This window comes from Macaca thibetana, chromosome 7 (genome assembly GCF_024542745.1).
Source record: "Macaca thibetana thibetana isolate TM-01 chromosome 7, ASM2454274v1, whole genome shotgun sequence".
NCBI lineage: Eukaryota > Metazoa > Chordata > Mammalia > Primates > Cercopithecidae > Macaca > Macaca thibetana.
The window spans coordinates 69,966,011-69,987,102 of record NC_065584.1 but is presented as its reverse complement, the minus strand read 5'-3'; the positions used below and the strand labels follow the sequence as shown (position 1 = coordinate 69,987,102).

The 21,092-nt window shown below is 36.2% G+C and overlaps 1 protein-coding gene across 11 annotated transcripts in view; it reads left to right on the top strand.

The window, feature by feature from the left end:
* Positions 1-21,092, top strand: part of TTC6 (tetratricopeptide repeat domain 6) — a 244,260-nt gene that overhangs the window by 170,763 nt on the left and 52,405 nt on the right. For 7 of the 11 annotated variants that reach the window (XM_050795859.1, XM_050795855.1, XM_050795854.1 and 4 more), the window contains 7 exons: positions 879-955; positions 1,375-1,535; positions 8,591-8,725; positions 9,993-10,142; positions 10,973-11,113; positions 12,387-12,500; positions 15,944-16,063. In XM_050795859.1, the coding sequence (XP_050651816.1) occupies positions 879-955; positions 1,375-1,535; positions 8,591-8,725; positions 9,993-10,142; positions 10,973-11,113; positions 12,387-12,500; positions 15,944-16,063 (898 nt within the window). Of the gene's footprint in view, positions 1-878; positions 956-1,374; positions 1,536-8,590; positions 8,726-9,992; positions 10,143-10,972; positions 11,114-12,386; positions 12,501-15,943; positions 16,064-18,178; positions 19,761-21,092 lie in introns of those variants that run through there. The other 4 variants (XM_050795860.1, XM_050795856.1, XM_050795857.1 and 1 more) reach the window with 4 other exon arrangements.

Here is a 21,092-nt window from a genome sequence, read left to right as displayed (position 1 = left end):
TCAGTTCCCTCTTGAACCTTTCAGACTCCCCATTTTACATTTAATCTCCCAGTAATTGCCATTTCCCCACCGGCAAGCCAGTTTGTTAAACTTTAAGATAGTTTATTACATAAGATAACCAGATTTTTCCCTTTGCTCTACCTCTGCATCAAAATATACCTGTTTAGTGTTTATGTTCTTTGAGACCTTTTTAAGCAACTAGTCATATAGTTATCACATATCTCATAAGAGTAAGGTAACATATTTTGAACAGTTGTTTTGATTATGTCCACAATCAAACATGAGCACGTGTACCAAACATAAACCTCCACTAATTCAGTGAAAAGAAATGACATATTGAATTTTATACCATTTCTACGGGTAGTGCCTACTTCCATGCAGTATTTCAAATGTAGTAAAACTTTCTATAAAGATATCCTTTACAAGTTATGAGTTATCACTATCAAAAATATAATCTTTTAAGGATTTATAGACCTGGGAAAATGGAATGAGACAATGCTTTACTGATAAGGGCTTGCTTTGTCCTTGAACCACATTTTAGCAATTTATGTAAATACCTCCTTCCTTGTATATGCCTTGAACTTTATCTTTTAATAATTTCTCAGCAAAAAGTATAACATTTTAAATACAGATAATTACAAAAAGAGATTTGGGTATTTTTCTTTCAGCGTTACATTTCCTAAGTTTCCTCATCACATCACTATGCTAATTGATGTATTTAGATTATACAAAATGTCTATAATTTTCACTTTTTTAATGCATACATAAGTAAATAAGAATAAATATATTGTAAAATTTTAAGTAACTGATTATAAGAAACTTTATTTTAGAAAGTTTATTTTTAGCTACTTGGAATCAAAATCGATTATTTCTTCCAGAGGACAATATCTTCTTATGATGAAATGTTATGATCTTGCAAAGTTTACTATTTATCAAGTAGCAGAAATGGACAAAGGTAAATATAATTAATTATAACTTTTAAGAAATACTTCAGTATTTAAAATTTTTATGCTATTTTGCAATAGTTATGTATAAATAGCATGAAGGATCCAATTGAAAATCAAATTAGATTTTGAAACTTTAGTTTTATACGTACATTGCCAATTAGTAAAATGATTCATAGCAGTGAATTTTGTGAGAGAGATTTTTATGGGAAATATTAAGCTTACAATTTTTCTATTTTTTGTTTGTAATTGGAATGTCTTGTTGGTTACTGGTAGTAAATAAATCTTAGTATAATTTGTTAATTTTATAATTTGTTGATTTGTTAATTCATATTATAAAGACAAATTATTGAATTACTCCCTTAGAATAATTATATTCAAAATCCTTGATACTTGGCAAAGATATCGATAAACTTTCCTTCCCTTTTAGGTCTTATTGAGTTGAGTCCTATACAGCAAGCCCTCATTTATTCATTTTGTGAAAACCATGACAAGGCCATTGAGGTCTTGGAAGGAATCAGCTGGAATAGAGCTGAGATGACCATGTATGCTCTATTAGCAAAAGTTCAAATGAAGGCCAAGAGAACCAAGGTGAAAAGTCCTCTGAGTAATGTTTACTAAACCTATTAATGAAGTGTATATATTGTGCTTAGTATACCACTTCAAATATTTTTCACAAAATTAAGTCATACTATTTATTTATTTTTCTGTGAATTAACATTTGGGTTATTTTCTCTCTTTTTTTATTGCCCCCTCTTAAGAACAGGGCTGCCCTAAATATTCTTTTTCATGTATTCAGTCAGCATGTGGAGTAGTTTTCCAGGATATATTTCAAGGAGTGCAATTGGTGTTATGTAGAGAATGTGAATGTTTAACTTTCAAGGAAATGATGCATTGTTTCATAGGGTGGTACCAATTTATTCTCCCACCCGAAGTGTAGGTGTATTCCTGTTCCTGTTGATCTGCATCTTTTATAGTAATTGATATTGTTAGGCTTTATTTTTGCCAATTTGGTGGATAAAAATTGATGTCTCGTGGTCTTAATTCACACTTCTCAGTTTGAGCATCAGATTGAGAATCTTTTTATGTTTATAAGCCACTCATATTTCCTGTTCTATCAATTTGCTATACATATTTTTCATTTCTCTTGTTCTTATTGATTTTAGGTATTTAAGATATAAATTCTGTATACTAATCCTCAATTGTGTGCTGAGTATCTTCTTACAGTTTGTGGCTTGTGTTTTGTTTCTACGGTGTCTTCTGATGAACAGAACTTCTGAAGTTTAGTGTAGTTGAATATGTCTATTTTAAAATTTGTCATCAGGGCATCTTTAAAAACATCTTGTTTAGGAAGCCCTTTTCTACTCCAAGGTCAAGATATTCTTCCCTATTTTCTTTGGAAAGTTTAAGTTTTTCTTTTTCCATTTAAGACCTTACTCTATCTTAAGATTATTCTTTTTTAGCATGAGAGAGTGATAAAATTTCAGTTTTCTCCATATGGGTATTTAAATGTTTCAGTAACATTTATTGAGATGTTCTTCTTAACCCAAAAATCTGCAGTGGTACATCTATCTTATTACAAGTTTTCACATATGTGTGGATCATGTGCTATTTTAGGTTCTCTGTTCTGTTCCTTTGGTCAATTTTTCTATTACTGGCCCAGTAGTACAATGTCTTAATTGCTATAACCTCATTGAAATTATTGATATCTGGTTCCCTGGGCATTTTAAGACTTTTTATAGGCTTCATTCCATAAGCATTTAATCATGAGAAACTACCTTTAGTATGAAAACTAAAAAACCTTTATTTTTGCTCTCTTGACCTCTCCAGTTACTGGCTTTTTTCTCTTTACTCTGGCACAACCAAATCTTGCAAAATTGTTTATATCCCTTATCTTCATTTCCTCACTTTCCACTCATTCTGCTGCTCACCACAATCTGGTTTCTTTCCTCTTGGACACATGATAAAGTGACCCTCAACAAGTTGTGCGCTTGTGTGACCTTGAGTGTGAGTGGAACCTGTGACTTGCTTCTAACCAACAGAGTATGGGAAAGATGATAGGACGTCACTTCCATGATTATATTACGTTATGTAGTAGACTGGAGAGAGAAATTCCCTTCCTGGCCTTAAAAAAAACCAAAGAATTATACTATGAACTGCTTGTGGAGAGGGTATCATGGCGGGGAACTGCTGTGGCATTTTTTGCAGCAATAAGAAAATAATACAGATGGAGTGCCGCTATAACAAATACCTACAAATGTAGGAGCAGCTTTGGAATCAAGCAGTGGGCAGAGGCTGAAAGAATTTTGAGGAACATGACAGAAAAATCTTCAATCACCTCAAACAGACTGTTAGTAGATACCTGGTTTTTAAAGACACTAGCATTGAGGACTCTGAAGCAAATGAGCAACATGTTATTATTTTTATTTAGCAGTTCAAAGCTTAGTAAAATTTTCTCATATAGTTGTATGGAAAGCAGAACTAATAACTCAGAGCCTGGATACACAGCTAAGATAATTTCCAAGCAAGGTGTTGACAGTGCTGCCAGCTTTCTTTTTGCTTCTAATAGTAAAGTGTGAGAAAGGAGAGATAAGAACTGTTAAACAAAATAAACCAGGACTTGCTTATGTGGAAAATTTTCAACTTCTCCAGATGGCAAAAGAGGACAAAATTCACTATCAAGAGAAAAGGACAAGGTGTGGCTGGACAGCACTTTGCTAAGATCTTAGAAGGATCATGAGGGCAGAGTATTCAGTCACACTAGTTCTCTTTCCTTTCAAGAGATTAAGGACATGCCTTACAAATCTTCTTAACCAAACCAGAGGATCTCTAGAAGCTTAAGGGCATTGTCCCTCAGACATCTCAGCAGGAGGCCAAAGTAGAGAAGGAATTTTCTTGAAAATAGTGGATGTGGCTTTTGTCTAATGAAGTGAATCACTGTGAAATCCATGGAAGATCCCCAGAGTTTTTAAGAGAATTATTTCTTTATAAACACTGATAATTTGGACTCAAACAGACAGAGTACAAAACGAAAGAAGGCTGTCAGACCTCAAAATCATTCTGGCAGGAAGTAGGTTAATAAAACAACTCAGCTGCAAACATGTACAACCTTTTATAAAAAAGGAAAAAGGACCCAGAAGGCAAGACTAAGAACCCACAGGATGACACTAAGGGCCATAAATGTTTTGAAATCTAATCAAGAGACTGAGCGTTTGCCCAAATGTGTTTCAGAACTGCCATGGACCAGTGGCTCATTTTAATCTCCCATTTTCCCCTTTTAAACCAGAATATCTGTGGATATTATTCTATGCCTATCTCACCATTGTACGTTGGGTGTTTTGGGGACAGATGCCTTGTCTCTTTAATTTCACAAGTTCACAGATGGAGAGAGAGCAATTGTGCCCCAGGAGTGGGACCTGGTGGATTTTACTTGAATGCCTCATCTAGACTTGGACCTGCTTTAAATGATGAAATTTTAGATGTTGAGCTGATGCAATAATGAGCTGAGACTTTGGGGGACCTTGGAATGGAGGAACGTATTTTGCATGTGGTAAGAATGTTGAATTACTGGGGGCCAGATCATTGGAGTCATCTGGTAGACACACTCTAAGATTATTATTATTATTATTATTTTGAGACAGAGTCTCGCTCTGTGGCCCAGGCTGTAGTGCAGTGCCGCGATCTCGACTCACTGCAAGCTCCGCCTCCCAGGTTCACGGCATTCTCCTGCCTCAGCCTCCCAAGTAGTTGGGACTACAGGTGCCCGCCACCACGCCCGGCTAATATTTTTGTATTTTTAGTAGAGATGGGGTTTCACCATGTTCGCCAAGATGGTCTCGATCTCCTGACCTCGTGATCCACCCGCCTTGGCCTCCCAAAGTGCTGGGATTACAGGCGTGAGCCACCGCACCTGGCCTCTAAGATTATTCTTAATCCTACCCTATGTTACCTCCTCACCTTCCTTGAGTATGTGCAGGACCTGTGACTTGCTTCCAACCAATAGAATATGGCAAAATTGGTGGGGTGTTGCTCCATCAATTACGTTACAGTATATAAGACCTTCTTAGCAGAGTAAAGAGAGAGAGGTTCTCCTGCTGGCCTTGTTGTGACTTCCTGTGGAGAGAGTGATGTGGTGAGGAACTGTGGGCAACTGGGACCTGAGTGCAGCCAATAGCCAGCAAGCTGGTATCTCTTATTGTGGTTTTTATTTGCATCACACCAGTCAGAATGGTGATTATTAAAAAGTAAGGAAACAACAGATGCGGCCGGGTGCAGTGGCTCAAGCCTGTAATCCCAGCACTTTGGGAGGCCGAGATGGGCGGATCACGAGGTCAGGAGATCAAGACCATCCTGGCTAACACGGTGAAACCCCGTCTCTACTAAAAAATACAAAAATCTAGCCGGGAGAGGTGGCGGACGCCTGTAGTCCCAGCTACTCAGGAGGCTGAGGCAGGAGAATGGCGTAAACCCGGGAGTCAGAGCTTGCAGTGAGCTGAGATCCGGCCACTGCACTCTAGCCTGGGTGACAGAGCGAGACTCTGTCTCAAAAAAAAAAAAAAAAAAAAAAAAAAAAAAAAAAGAAAAAAGAAACAACAGATGTCGGCAAGGTTACAGAGAAATAGGAATGCTTTTATACTTTTCAACCATTGTGTAAGATGGTTTGGGATTCCTCAAAGACCTAGAGGCAGAAATACAATTTGACCCAGCGATCTCATTACTGGGTATATATCCAAAGGAATAAAAATCATTCTGTTGCAAAGATACATGTGTGTGTATGTTCCCTGTGGCACTATTCACAATAACAAAAATGTGGAATCAACTCAAATGCCCATCAATGATAGACGGGATAAAGAAAATGTGGTACATATACACCATGGAATACTATGCAGCCATAAAAAGTAACGAGATCATGTCCTTTGCAGGGACATTGACAGAGCTGGAAGCCATTATCCTCAGCAAACTAATGCAGGAACAGAAAACCAAACCCTGCATGTTGTAAGTGGGAACTGAACACTGAGAACACATGAACACAGAAAGGGGAACAACACACACTGGGGCTTGTAGGAAGAAGGGTGGAGGGAGACAGAGCATTAGGAAAAATAGCTAATGCATGCTGGGCTTAATACTTAGGTGGTGGGTTGACAGGAGCAGCAAACCACCATGGCACACGTTTACCTGTGTAACAAACCTGTGCATCCTGCATATGTACCCTGGTACTTAAAATTAAAAAAAAAAAAAAAAAAAAAGAAGCTGGGGCTCTCAGTCCTGGAGTCTCAAGGAAATGAAGTCTGCCAACAACATGAATGAGCTTGGAAACTGATTCTCCCAGTCAAGTTTACAGAGGAGAATGTAGCTCAACTGACATATTGATAGCAGCTTTGTAGGACCTGGAGCAGAGGACGCAGTTAAGCCATGCCCAATCTCCTGACCTGTGGAAACTGTGAGGTGATAAATGCTTGTTACTATCATTTGCTAAACATGTAGTAATTTGACTTGTAGTGATAGAAAATGAATGCACCTCTGGTTTGGAATCAAGCACTCTTGCTAACTTCATTGACTTGTTTTTTTTTCTTTTTCTTTTCTTTTCTTTTTTTTTTTTTTGAGATGGAGTCTTGCTCAGTCGTCCAGGTGGGAGTGCAGTGGCACAATCTCAGCTCACTGCAACCTCTGCCTCCTGGGTTCAAGCAATTCTCCTGCCTCAGCCTCCTGACTAGCTGGGATTATAGGCACGTACCACTATGCCCAGCTAATTTTTGTATTTTTAGTAGAGATGGGGTTTCACCATGTTGGCCAGGCTGGTCTTGAACTCCTGACCTTAGGAGATCCACTTGCCTGTGCCTCCCAAAGTGCTGGGATTACAGGTGTGAGCCACTGTGCCCGGCCTTCATTGGCTTTCTTATTGCAGATTCTGTGATCATTTCTCAGTATGGATCATGTCTACTCTTTTGTTCACATTTGGAGTTTTTGGTCTCTGTATTCATTGAGGACTGCTTTTTTATATTTACTTTAATCTCCTCCTCCCGGCCTGTCCCCTGTGACTTTAGCTGGATACCTGATGTCACCATCAGCTACCCTCTTCCATCCAATAAATAGTGATGTTAATATAATAGTGATATTAGTGTGTATATATATATATATATTCTCTTGGTTCTAGTAATAAATAGTGATATATAGTATTTATACTATAGAAATATAGTAATAAATAGTGATGTTAATATGTATATATATTTTCTTGGTTCTACTTCCTAGATATTTCTCAAATCCACTTTCTTTCTTTATTTCTATAGCTATTATCCTGGTTTGGAACATATAATTAAAAAATTTTTTCTTGAATTATATAGCTGCATTGTTGTACTCTTCCAAGCTTTTATCCACACAGCAGCCACAGTACTTTCTGCAGACCATAAAGATGACTTATCTGCAAGCATCTGCAGATGTCCCTCCGATGACACCATAAAGTAGTGAAAGAGAGAGAGATGGGGGAAGCAGGAGGAAGTGAAGATGTGTTCATTTTAATTTAAACGGAATGGAAGGCTTGAGTAGACAAGTTTTTTGGACTTAAGGAGTCAGTGAAGGGGCAGAAATCCAGACAAGGAAGGAAGTAACAGGTTGGTCAGGTGGGGCAGAAGGAGATGGGGTCAAGGACAGCTTTTGAGGAGTTAGCCCTGCAAGGAATGAGAAAGAAAGCAATTCAAAGACAGGAGAGAAAAAGGTTAAAGTGAATGAAGATATAGATTTGTTGAAAAGTAGAAAGGGGGGAAATTGAGACAATAATCCACTTTTTCTAGGCAAGGTCATGTGCTGAGAGTGAGGACAGAAGGAGGGATGCTGGGTGACTTGCAAACATGTAGAGCTAATGCTCGATAGAAGCCATAAAGGACACTTAGCATATCCAAGTGAAATCTCATTGTTTCTTTAGCAACTTAATACAATTAAGAAGATGGTGTGACCAGGAACAATTATTTGACTTTCTATATAAAGATATACAAGGAGTAGTTAAGTATTAAATGGCATTTCTATCTTTTTCATTAATGAGACTTTTGAGTTTTTCATTTAATGAGACTTTTTCATTAATGAAACTTTTGACTATTTTGAACGTTTTCATTAATGAGACTTTTGAGTGTTTTGAATAAATAAATGGGTGAGTTTTGGAGGTGGTTTATTTTTTGATGCCAATAAAACCCTATTAGGAGGACAGCAGGACACAATAAAAATTGATTAAAATTATGTCAGATATTATCAGTGGAGATCTTTTACTACCTAGTAGCTTCCTAGTATTCCATTCAAAAAAATTATTAGGAAATTATCAATAAACTAGTTTATAAATTTAAGCCTGACTTAAGCTTGAGTATAGCCTTGGGAATTTACAAATTTTAGTTCTAAAGATCCATGTCCATAAACCTGTTTAAGTACTGGCTTGTAGGATAGGCATCTGGGTGGAACTCATGAGGGTAAGACTTCTGAACTGGATTCTCTTCCTGTAGTGTGCTGACAAGACCTGTAACTTCACCAGGTCTGTTTGTTCCCTGATAAAGTAAGAGTAGAGGTGTGTGCTCTGTGCTCCTTTTAACATATAAGGCTGTAATGTTAAATCAATAGTGGAAAGAAACATTTCCTGCCCCCTCCCTGCTTTTTTATCATTATAGGAAGCTGTGAAAATGCTTAAGAAGGCTTTGGATGTCATTTCTCATTCCGATAAAGGACCAAACACCACAGCAATTTCAGCAGACTGTCTGTATAACTTGGGTCTTTGTTACATGGAGGAAGGCAATTTACAAATGGTATTTCGTGTATTTAGGAGTATAGGTTATTTGTAATTTTAGAGACTGGTTGCTTGTATGCAATTCTGTTTCCGAAGACCACGTATACAGTGGGCAACTGGTCCAAAGCTGCTTTTGAAGCTTGGCTCATTATAGTCAGTCTGCACCCTGCAACACCTAGGACATTGTTTTATTTAGCCAACATGTTTTATTTGATGCTTGTTTGTCAACAATATTCTAAAGATTAACGTATGTTTCCCACCAGAACAATAAATCTAACTGCAGGAAATTATTACAGTAAAATAATTTTATCACATTAGTATGAATTCACTTATTAAATTTTAAGTACTTTAAATGCTTTAACATAATGTAGAATAAATGGAAAAGATTAGGGCATTCTGGCTTTTCTTATTGATCATTGAACAATTCAAATCAGATTGAAACGGGTTGTTAAGATGGCCAGATACACTGAAAAACAGTTGATTCAATTATTACATATTTATCCAGTCTCAGCTCTAAAATTGGTGATTTTAGGCAAGTCTTTACTTCAAAATTATCACTGATATGACAAATATGTAAAATAATTGATACTATCTGATGGCTAATGTTGGATATTCTACAACTCTATCTCTAGACACACACAGACACACACACACACACATACAGACACACACAGACACACACATATGCACGCACAAATACACACACATCATTCTAATTCTTAGGTTCATGGAGTGGACAGTGTTTTAAAGTGGTATTGGTATACACAAAAAAAGAGGTGCACTTGATTAGTTGTTCTATTAAGAAATTCCAGTAAGTATGAGACAAATTACAAATATTTTACATGTTTTTAGTCCTTTTGAACAAGAGCAAACTCAGCTTTGCTTTAAAATGTGGGGAAAATTTTTAGAGTTCTGTGGTTCTGAAGTTTTATAATGATGCATTTGCTGGATCCTAATGGAAAATAAATGTGCTAGTTGTGATTTCTTTGAAGAAACAAAATCTGAATAACAATTAAAATTATACCACCCAAAATATTGTAATATAACAATATGGATTATGTAGACCTTAGTCTGGGAATAAGACCTTTAATTATAATAATCATCTCTACTTGTTTCTAAATATTAGTTTTATTTGTTCCATGAGATCCATTAGGAGAAATGTATTAAAATAATCCACAAATAGAGTGAAACTTTTCAACAATAGTTATATACTGTAATTCATTAACATTTTAAAACAATATATTATGTCACTAAATGGTTTGCATTTTGACAATATGCTCCTGTAGGCTTTTGATTCTTTTACAAAAGCTGTGAAAGCAAATCCAGATTTTGCAGAAAGCTTTTATCAACGAGGGCTTTGTAAAGTGAAACTCCACAAGGATAGCTCGATTCTGGATTTTAATCGTGCCATTACCCTCAATCCAAAACATTACCAGGTATTTAAATAGATGTTTTTAGTGAGTTGTAAAGTGTTAATTTTGGTAAAACTATTAAATCTCTTATATGCCATTGTTATTAATTAGCACCAATCAGTTTCTTATACCTACTTTTCACTTAACTGTATTTTGATAATCCAAATAGCTGTATTTCTCCTTAAACTAAAAGTATTCTTTCCATCAGTGATATTATGATATTATATATAAATGTATATGTGAATGTGATGTATGTAAATATTGTTAATATATTAATGTGGCTGTTAATACTTTAAAGTTTATATACTCATTAATTTTACTTACTTTTTGTTTTGATGTTACATAGATTCCTAGCTTTCAATAGACTATACAGACAACACAAAATTCAATAGGTGAAGCTTGATTGCATCTTGATTTTAGGAATCTACAAAATTCGAATCTGGTCTAAATATTAGATGATTTTAGGAAATTTCTATAAATCATCTTGGATATATAATGGCAGTGTGGTTATGTAGGAGAATGTCTTTTTTTCACAGAAGATGCATACTAGAGGACTTGGGGTAAAGTATTACCATATCTACAACCTGTTTTCAAATAGTGCAGGAAAAAAATAGAGAAATATGGCAAAATGTTAATAATTATTAACTCCAGGTGATAGGTATTTATCATTCTTTCAATTATTCTGTGTCATTTGAAATTTTTTTTCTAATAAAAGAAATTTTTTTAAAAGACTATATTTTAATACCCTCTTTGGGAGGCATAGATTTGTTCCAAGTATATATTTTGGTAGAATTGGTGCTTTTACTAAAGCACCCATTCCTGCTTTCTTTCTCTCTCTCTCTCTCTCTGAATAGGCATATTTAAGCCGAGTAGCATTCTATGGTTTAAAAGGCAGGTATTCCAAAGCAATCTTGAATTGTAACAAGGCTATAAAAATTTACCCTGAGAGCGTACGTGCCTATCTCTACAGAGGAGTTCTGAAATACTACAACAAGGTAGGGCCATTTCCTGCCTGGCTTACTGAAATTTTAGGGTGGGAAGACTCTTATGCTAGGCAGGGGACTCACTTACTTTTTTTCTTTGTGGTTGGGAATCACTGTGATATGAAGGGCAGAACTACATAGAAAACTTTACACTTTCCCAATTCATATTTTTTTCACAAAATAATGGTATTTATTTTTTATATTACATTTTAAATAACATTTATTATTTATTTTTATTAAGAATGTAGCATATATTCATTGCAGAAAATTTGGAAAAATACGGAAGGGAATAAAGGATTATTATCTCACCATCAATGATAATTCCTGAGTGCATTTGTCATATTTGTATTTAGTCTTTTACTTTCCTCATAAAATATGATATATATTTTCCAAAATTTGGACTATGCTACTTATATAACTTGTTTGGTGCCCTGCTTTTTACACTTAATCTTTGAAGATAGTATTTTGCTGACTGCATAATATTCCACCATAATTTACTTTTAATTACTTTATTGTTGAACTTTTTGATTGTTTTTAAAATTTTTACTATTTTACTGTTTAAAATAATATAGTTATATACATCTGAGAACAAAATTGCTGCTTGGGTTTATGATTGGTTCTTAAACAGAAGTTACTGGGTTAAAAGTTGTGAGCAGTACCATTGATATGTGATACTGCACTGAATACTTTATTTCTCTCTACTTTTCTTTTCTGATCTTTCTTCGTAGCCATTTTATATGAAATTTTTACAAATAATACCTTAAAGCAAAGGTAAGACCTTGCATTATGTGTTAATTCCATGAAAATTACTATCTATAGAAATGGATGATATAAGGTATCAGAGAAGAATCAAAGAGGAAGCAAAAGAGAACAAGGGTAGAAAACATGCTGATTATGTGATATGACAGTCACAATGACAGAAGCAAGCAAGCACTGGTGAATGTTTGCTGCATTAATATGGTTGGCTTTATTTTATTTTACCTAGAAGTATGATTTTCTCCTTGCCATATACCAACACTGGTAATAAGATATTTACCTAAATTAAAGTTGTTGATATATTTAATTTTGTTTGTAGGTAAGAGAAACTATAATGATAATTTCTACCAGGAAATTTTCTTAATTAACTCTATGAAAGATTAGCTTCAATGTGTTAATTTCACAGATGATACAAGGAATGGTTAAATGAGTGTTTCAAAAACTCTGATAGAAACAAGAATTTATTTTATGATTAAATTTCAGTCCATTATGATTTTCCTTTCTCACATAATTACTTTTTTCTTTTTAGACTTATAAGCTAGCAATTACAGATTTAACCACAGCTATCAGCATGGACAAAAATAGTTATATAGCATTTTATAACAGAGCATTATGTTACACCAAGATAAGGGAACTTCAAATGGTAAGATGACCATTTTAGTAAACAATGTGTTTAAAGTGTTTAATAAATAACATGCATTAAATAGCTTGTTGATTTCAGTCAATAAACATGTAATAAACAATACATTAAAGCATTTGTAAATTCATTTAAGGCATTTATAAAGTATTTTCTTATTACTTCTGCTAGAATTTTCAAAAGGAATTCCTAAGAAATACACACATATAAAACTTGAGAAACCAAAGAACCATTTCAAATAATATTTAATTTCTTTGTTGGTGCTCACGAAATTTTCTTATATAATTTCTGAAAGAAGTCAAATGAAAAATTAAGTTGATAATGCTTATAGAAGCATTTAAAGGCATTTATAAATTAAATCCATCACATAATTATCATTTGAATAAATGTTTCTACCGTATGCAGAATTTTTTATTTTTTTTTTGAGACGGAGTCTCACTCTGTTGCCCAGGCTGGAGTGTAGTGCTGTGATCTTGGCTCACTGCAACCTCCACCTCCTGGGTTCATGCCATTCTCATGCCTCAGCCTCCCAAGTAGCTGGGACTACAGGCACCTGCCACCGTGTCCGGCTAATTTTTTGTATTTTTAGTAGAGACGGGGTTTCGCCATGTTAGCCAGGATGGTCTCAATCTCCTGACCTCGGATCCGCCTGCCTCGGCCTCCCAAAGTGCAGAATTTTTAAAGCAGTAGCAATCACTAGCAATATTGTGGTTTCAAAATTTTAATGTTAGCTACAGCAGTTTGTGTAGGCATTCTTTTGTTTGGTCCTCAGACCACACATGTAGCACGGAGTATGGAGTGATGGTTTTCAGCTCCAGGGACCAGTGACCAGGTTTGGCCCATATTTTGAAGGCCTGTGGGCTGCAGCAAACCTGTTTTTCCATTTGTCTTGATCCAGCGTCTGCCGGAGCAAACTCTTGTTTATATTTGTAATCTTACCTACTCTCTTCTCTCCTCTGTTGGTTTGGTCCCTTTTCAATGAGGATTCCTCACTGGGGAGCAGCTAGTCTTGTGGTCTTTCAGAATAATGTCCCATCCTCTTCCTCTGTTACTTGCCTCCCTCTCCTTATTCCTGCCCATGTCCGTAGTAAATGACGCATTCTTTTAAAAGGCTAGGTCACATTCCTGCTGTTCTTTGTTCACACACTCCCCAGTCTGTGAAACGTGGACAGTGAAATCTGTTTAAAACATTTAGAAATTTAGAAATGTACAAGCTTTAGAAGGGAAGTTGAGAAACTTTGTCTCTACCTAAGAGGATATAAAATTCTTGGTAACCAGATTATCAGGTTTCCTTCAGAGATGTTGATAAATGAATAGCTAATTTTTAACAAGGGGATTGTTAAGATGCTAGCAGCTGACAGAAAGATCATTTATTAGAGTGACCTGCACAACAGGGGCCTTTGAGGATTCCCTCCCCAACCCCATTCTTGTAGGAAAGGTAACCCTGAATAGGAGAACAATGGGCTGGGGTGGGGAGGGAACACTCATTGTTTTGTTATCTCAGATATGTGAAAGAGCCAGTGCCCTGTTAATAAAGAAAATGCAAAACTACCTAAATCAAGTAAAACTAAATTACGATAATAAAATATTGGTGATTTCAGAGCTGCCAGGACTCTGAAGCATTTTATCCAATCTGCTAACTTTACAGATGAGGAAATGGAAGTAGGGAGAGGTTCGAAAAACCATCCAAGTCACACAGAGGGAGTTAGTGACCTGTATTGTTGTCCACAAATTTGTTTGCTTCTGGGTTAACAGTGTTTAGGTGGCTTTGTAAAACCGTCTGACCTCCAGCATGTGGACTGGATGTCATTAAGCAGTGTGTCCTCCTCCACCTGTTTCTCAGCATTCCTGCCATCCCTAGCCTGAGAAAAACCAAGTAACTTTCTGCAGAAAATGCACTTAGGCATTCTCCCAAGATATAGTTTCATAAAAACTAAGGAAAGATGAATTCTGGTTCTAACACTTGATATTAATAAAAATACTGAACAGTTACCACTTATTTAGGGTTTATTGTGTGACAGGAACTGAGCTAAATGCTTCACTGAGATACAATCAAAACATTTTTAAGTAGATCCTTGTAACAATATGATGAATTTTTAACACGCCAATTTTGCAGATGAGGAAGCTAAGGCTTAGTGTTAAGTAATTTTCTCCAAATTGAGGAGTTAGTAATGATAACAGAGGCATGGCACAAATCCAGGAGAGGCCAAGGCCCTGACCCTTCCTCTTAATCAAAACCTGTGTGCTCCCATCCCTACCCCTTACCATCATTGATCTTTACGAAATCTTATTTCCCAGTTTTTATTTCCTCTTGTGTTGCAGATTCAGCTGCTCAGTGGATCTCCAAGGCATCATACTGGTTTCACATAATGTAATTTAGTAAAAGAAAAATGTTAGACAATTTGTGGCTAATATTCTAGGTTTGGTTTTTTCTTTTTTGACAAATATTACTATTTATTTTTATAGTCCTGGCAATTTTTATTTATGATTATGCCACAACATACCTATAGGATCTTTAATTGCACATTTTTTAAAGACACTTGAGCACCCAACATTAGGAAACACCAGAGGAGGGCAAATGAACAAATATAAAATGCTCTTTGTCATTTTCAGTTGGCAGATGCTACAGGCATAATAAGATTTAGCCCTTTTCTGTTCAGACCATATGGCTGTTTTGGACAGAATGTTCAGTAGGAAAATGGTTTAAGAGATTCAGCTCCAACCCAAGTTTAGGATGCTTCTAGTACCTAGTGCAGAGTAGAAACCAGTAAAATCTTGTTTAGTCAGTGAATGTAAAAAAAACAAAAAAAGGTAAAAGTAATGGAGAAGGGTCTGAGTTGATTCTCAGATTACACTATGTGTCTTTTAGAAAAATGAATATATTTATCAAAATATTTTGAGGTAACTTTCATACAAGTGCTTATTTGTTAGTTTTATTAAGATCTATTTTCATTGATTCATGACTTTTTCATTGTATACAAATTTATTGAATGCATGGTATGTGCAGGCTTGATGCTTGTTACTGGGCTTAAAACAGTGAACAAAATGGATAAGCTATGTCTTCATAGAGCTTAGGTTTCAGCAAGGAAAACAATACAACACTAAAAAGAAATTATATATTTAATGATCATTTGATGAAACTACTGAGTCAGGGCAGAGTGCTAAATCCCTCTCTTCCAGCCCATACACCAATGAAAATGTATGGGGTGACTTGCAGGTAAAACTTGAAATGCAAGCATAGTGTGCACTGCTTATTGAAAAGTGTCCATGATACTTTTTGCCTAAGGGTACCCTTTAAATCTAACATATGGTTATTTTGGCCATAAATTATAAAACAAATTGAACTAACCATTGGGTCCTAGTTTGGACATAAATATATTTGTTCATAGCCAATGATTTCAGGCTCTAAAAAGCTGAATCTATGTTACAAATGATTATTTTATTTTTAGGCATTAACAGATTATGGAATTGTGCTGCTTCTTGATGCTACAGAAACTGTAAAACTAAATACGTTCCTTAATCGTGGACTCATCTACCTAGAACTAGACCAGTATGGCTTTGCATTAGAGGTAAGCCTTCCTGTTATGTGAGAACCCACTTGATTTTGCACATTGACTTCTGAGAACTAGTGAACAAGATTTTATTATTATCAACTGGCAATATTAATGAGTGATAGCTTAACTTTAGCAAGAATTCCATTAAAATACTTGAAATGACTAATACACTCTGTGAAAAAAATGTGTATTTTTGCTTTGTTTGGATTACAGATAAACAGCCAATACATTTTTAGACATTTCTAATTTGATCAAGACCATCACTTCTTTTAAGGGAGTACAGACAAAACTCAAGTTACTTAGTAAATAAAATGATTCCTGTAACGTGTACTCTGCTGTTTAGTGGTAACTTTCTCAAAATTTTCCTCTTTTCCCTTTGCAAATATAGCAAAATAAATCTGTTTCAAACAGGGCAGGAAATAGTTGCTCAGAATGGGCTACTGGTAACAGGTTTTTAAGTTAGTGGTGACAGGCGTTCAGAATCAGTAGAAAAAAGCATAGACAAGGTATTCAGATGAAACAGGTAGTTTAAATGTATTTCATTAAAGAATAATTAGGCTGGGCGCGGTGGCTCAAGCCTGTAATCCTAGCACTTTGGGAGGCCGAGACGGGCGGATCGCGAGGTCAGGAGATCGAGACCATCCTGGCGAACACGGTGAAACCCCGTCTCTACTAAAAAAAATACGAAAAACTAGCCGGGCGAGGTGGCGGGCGCCTGTAGTCCCAGCTACTGGGGAGGCTGAGGCAGGAGAATGGCGTAAACCCGGGAGGCGGAGCTTGCAGTGAGCTGAGATCCGGCCACTGCACTCCAGCCTGGGCGACAGAGCCAGACTCCGTCTCAAAAAAAAAAAAAAAAAAAAAAAAAAAAAAAAAAAGAATAATTAAACAAAATTCATCCTCATTTTTAACTTTTTATTTTTATTGTCTGTTTGTAACTCTTAGATTAAGAAACAGGAGGTAAAAATTAAATAGCAATTTGAAATGTGTAGTTAAATAATAACAGTTTTGCTTCTTTGTCTCTGAGGAACTGCAAAATAACATATGGAGTGGAGTACATCCTGTTCTTTTCACCTCCCAAGATGATTATTTTTTCTATTTCTGGAGTCATTTTTTTGAGATTCTGTGCAACTTAATCATTTACCTTTGAGGAAGTTTACGCTATGAATAAATGTGATCTCAGTGTTTGAATACCTTTAAGCTTTTTGATATATTAAAAATATTTTTGAGCTGTGTCACTAGGTATACCCTCAGGTAGATGGAAATAAAGAACCTGCCTGTTTGTAGTAGGCAAGAAAACAATGGGCAACAGTGTTGAGGTGGAGAGAGTGAGATAATGGAGATGGGGAACAAGGGACTGCAGCTGTTAGAGAATTAAATGCAGGGCCCATGTTATCCTTTGTATAAAGATTTATTTAGTACTAAGCAACCACTAAACAACTGTTGCACACTTGCTACACACTGGGTCCTCAACAATGCTGCACAATTTATCATTGTAACTTACAGAGGAGGAAACTGGTATTCAAAAGAGGTTAAATAAGGCCTTTCAACAGTAAGTACTGGGGTAACATCTGAACTCAGACCTCAATTCCAAATTCTATCTTCTTTCAGGCAAGGCACTGGCATTAATATATGGAGATAAATGAGACAGAGTTCCAGTCTTTGAGGAGCTGATGGTCTAGGGAGAGTCATTCTTGTCCCCTCTCTTTCCTCACACCCCACATCTGACCCATTAGCAAGTGCAGTCAGCTCTACCACTAAAGCATATTTTGAATTAAATCATCTCTCATGATTGCCACTGCTATCTTCCTTTCAACCAGTAAGTACTGGGGCAAGAGCAGAACTCAGGTTTCAGAACTGAATCATTTCTCTTCTGGACTACTGTAGTAGCTTCCCAACTGGCTTAAGGTTCCACTCTTGCCCCTCTACATGCTATTCTCTAAACAGATGCTACAGAAATCTCTTAAAAATATAAAGCAGATCAAGTTATTCCTTTGCTCAAAACCCTCTGATGGCTTCCCATCACACTTAGAATAAAATCTGAACTCTTGACTGTGACCAAGCAAGACATTACTTGATACGACTGCTGCTCACCTCTGATCCCGTCATCAAACATTCTCTTCTCTCCACTAGTCATGCCACCCTGGCCTTTTGCCATTCCTTGGAAATGCTGAGCTCCCTTGCTGCCCTAGGACCTTTACACGAGTGAGTCCCTGTGCATACAGCACTCTTCCTCCTGATCTGTGTATGATTCATGCCATCGTTTCATTTAGGTTTCTGCTGAAATGTGACCTCTTCAGTCAAAAAGGTAGAAGCTAAACTAAAATGGAATATTAAAAAATATTAAAAGAATCCCATATAAGTCTAGGAAGGGGAAGCAGAGGAACAAAAACGGAGAAAATCAGCAGAAAAGAAATAATAAAATAGTAGACCTAAATCCAGCCACACCAGTAGTTATATTAAATGGAAGTAGTCAAAATACAACAATGAAAATCATGAAAATGTCTGATTGGAATTTTGTAAAAGTCCCAACTATATTTTGGCAACCAGAAACACATTTTAAATATAGTGGTATAGATAGGTAACAACAAAAAGCTGGAAAAGATATATCACAGAAACACAAATTGAAAGCAAAAAATTCAATTTTTCTCTATGTGAAGTTAAAAAATTAATTAAAACAACTAAAAAACGATGTGAGCAGGGGAAGAAGCAATGAAATATGTAAGACTGAGTAATTAGAGGTCTGCATGAAAAATCAAGAGAAAGTAGAATCTTTAAAAACACTTTTAGTGGGAAAGATTGATTAACAGAGAAGCTGAGTAGCCTGAGTGCTGAAAACATTAGTTAGTTGAGAGCTGTATGCCCTTCATAGGAACACTTTGTTCAGGAAGCATTTCGACTGGGATTGTTTGTGAAGTTATGGCTAAGTTAACCAGAAGTTAATGGGTTAAGAACATTTGTTTTCCTCTTTTCCCTCTTGAAAACCTACCAAGATAATAGTAAAGGGATTAAAAAAAAAAAGTTATAATGCTGCAAGGTTACAGATAGTAGAGAAGAGATGTTCAGGCACCCCAAACTGCCATTCTCGATCTAAATCCCTCAAACTTAAATATAAATGGGTAGCCAAGGATCAAAGCTTAAGGGAAATGAAAGAGCGACTAAAACAAACAGGTTGTCATAAGTATATAGCAGTGGCCCCCAACCTTTTTGGCACCAGGACCGGTTTCATGGAAGATAATTTTTTCAGGGGATTCAGGTGGCAGGGTGGCAGGGTGATGGTTTCGGGATGAAACCGTTCCACCTCAGATCATGGGGCATTAGATTCTCATAAGGGGCACACAACCTAGGTGGGCGCAGTTCACAATACGGTTTGCACTCCTATGAGAATCCAGTGCTGCTGCTGATCTGACAGGAGGCAGGGCTCAGGCAGTAATGCTTACCTGTGGCTCACCTCCTGCTGTGATTGAGATGTAAGATTGAGATGTAGATTGAGATTGAGATGTAGATCTACATCTCGTATTCCAGGGGTCCCCAACCCCTGGTATATAGAGCTGATGGGAGAAGGGGAGGCATGTGAAGTGGTAGTGTGAGACTGCTAAATTCTATTCTATGTGGTACACATTAGTGACTGTGTGGTTTGTTATTTATCATCCTTATATTACAGAGATAATTAATGCAGAAGAGAAAAATTATAATATTAAATAACAGTGGCTAACTTTATTCTAAGTAATGCTAATAGTCATCTTTTATGTCTATTGTTGATAATTACTGCCTAATTACCATGTAGTATAATAATGATTATGTAGAGTCAAGTTCACTTTTGTAAGTTTCATCTGATTACAAAACTGAATTTGTTTTAGCCTTTTAAGTTACATGGTCATCCTTGAAACTTCCAAAATTCATGGGAATGTTTGTATTAAAGCTCACTTACACTTGGAAGTTTGCCTTATTTTTAGCAAAAAAAAAAAAAAAAAAAAATCCTCCTAGAGAGATGTCTGGAAGCATTTTTATTATATTATATTTGATTAGACAATAATTTAAAAAATTTTCTTCCAAATAGTTCCATTTGGTATCAAATATGCTTCTTGAATCAATGTGGGGTGTCCACATCTACAGGTTGGTCTGTGACTAATACTGCCTCCTCCAGCAGGATCTCTGAGTGCAGATTAACCTTACTACTCCCTCTTCCACCTCCAATAACAGCAGAAAATTTATCCTACCCTTCAAAGACAGTCAGCCTCTTCCCTCTGACATAGCCAGGGAGGGTTTGTGGAAGGGAGGAGGCGGGGAGGGAGAGGGAGAGTGTGGGCTTTGATTAGCTCCTTTCTGGCTGGGTAGTGTCCTTTGGGGCTGTAGAGTTCCAATGTTTGGCTTCCAGGAAGGAAGCCTGGAGGGGTTTCCTTTTGCCACTCCAGAGAAGAGTGTAATATTCCCTACTGCTCTGCTTGATCAGGTGAGATCACAAACACTGTCCAGGAAGATTACTACTGAAGCAGTCTTCTGGGGGAAAAAGCAGTGCTATTTTCATTCCTTCACAGATTCAGTACTCTTTCAGAAGCCCTTCCTATAGTATAGCAATCACTAAAATAAATCTACATCTCATATATTAATACATATGTAAATATCATGCAGTTGACGTGATATAATATTTTGTTTTGCAGTTATATATTTGAATATTTTCTTAATTTAAATTTCTTATTAAAAATAAGAAAATTAAGAAATAAGAATACTGAATAAATATTCAGTATTAATTCAGTAATAAAATATTAATTCAGTATAATTCAGTAATAAAAATAAGAAAATTTAAATTTTCTTATTTTACTTCAGGCCTCAAATATTTCTGTAGGACTTTGAAGAGCCATAAGCTTCAGACACTGTCCCTGGGGCCTGATAGAGAAAAGAGCTCTGGGCTACCATGGCATGATCTTTTGTGGACTTAGCCCTTTGAATGCTTTTAAACAGCCTCTTTCTAGTGGCCACTGGGATCCTTCCCAGCTGACCTCCCTAACTTCAGATCTGGCGATTAGAGTTTCCATTTCTCCCTCAC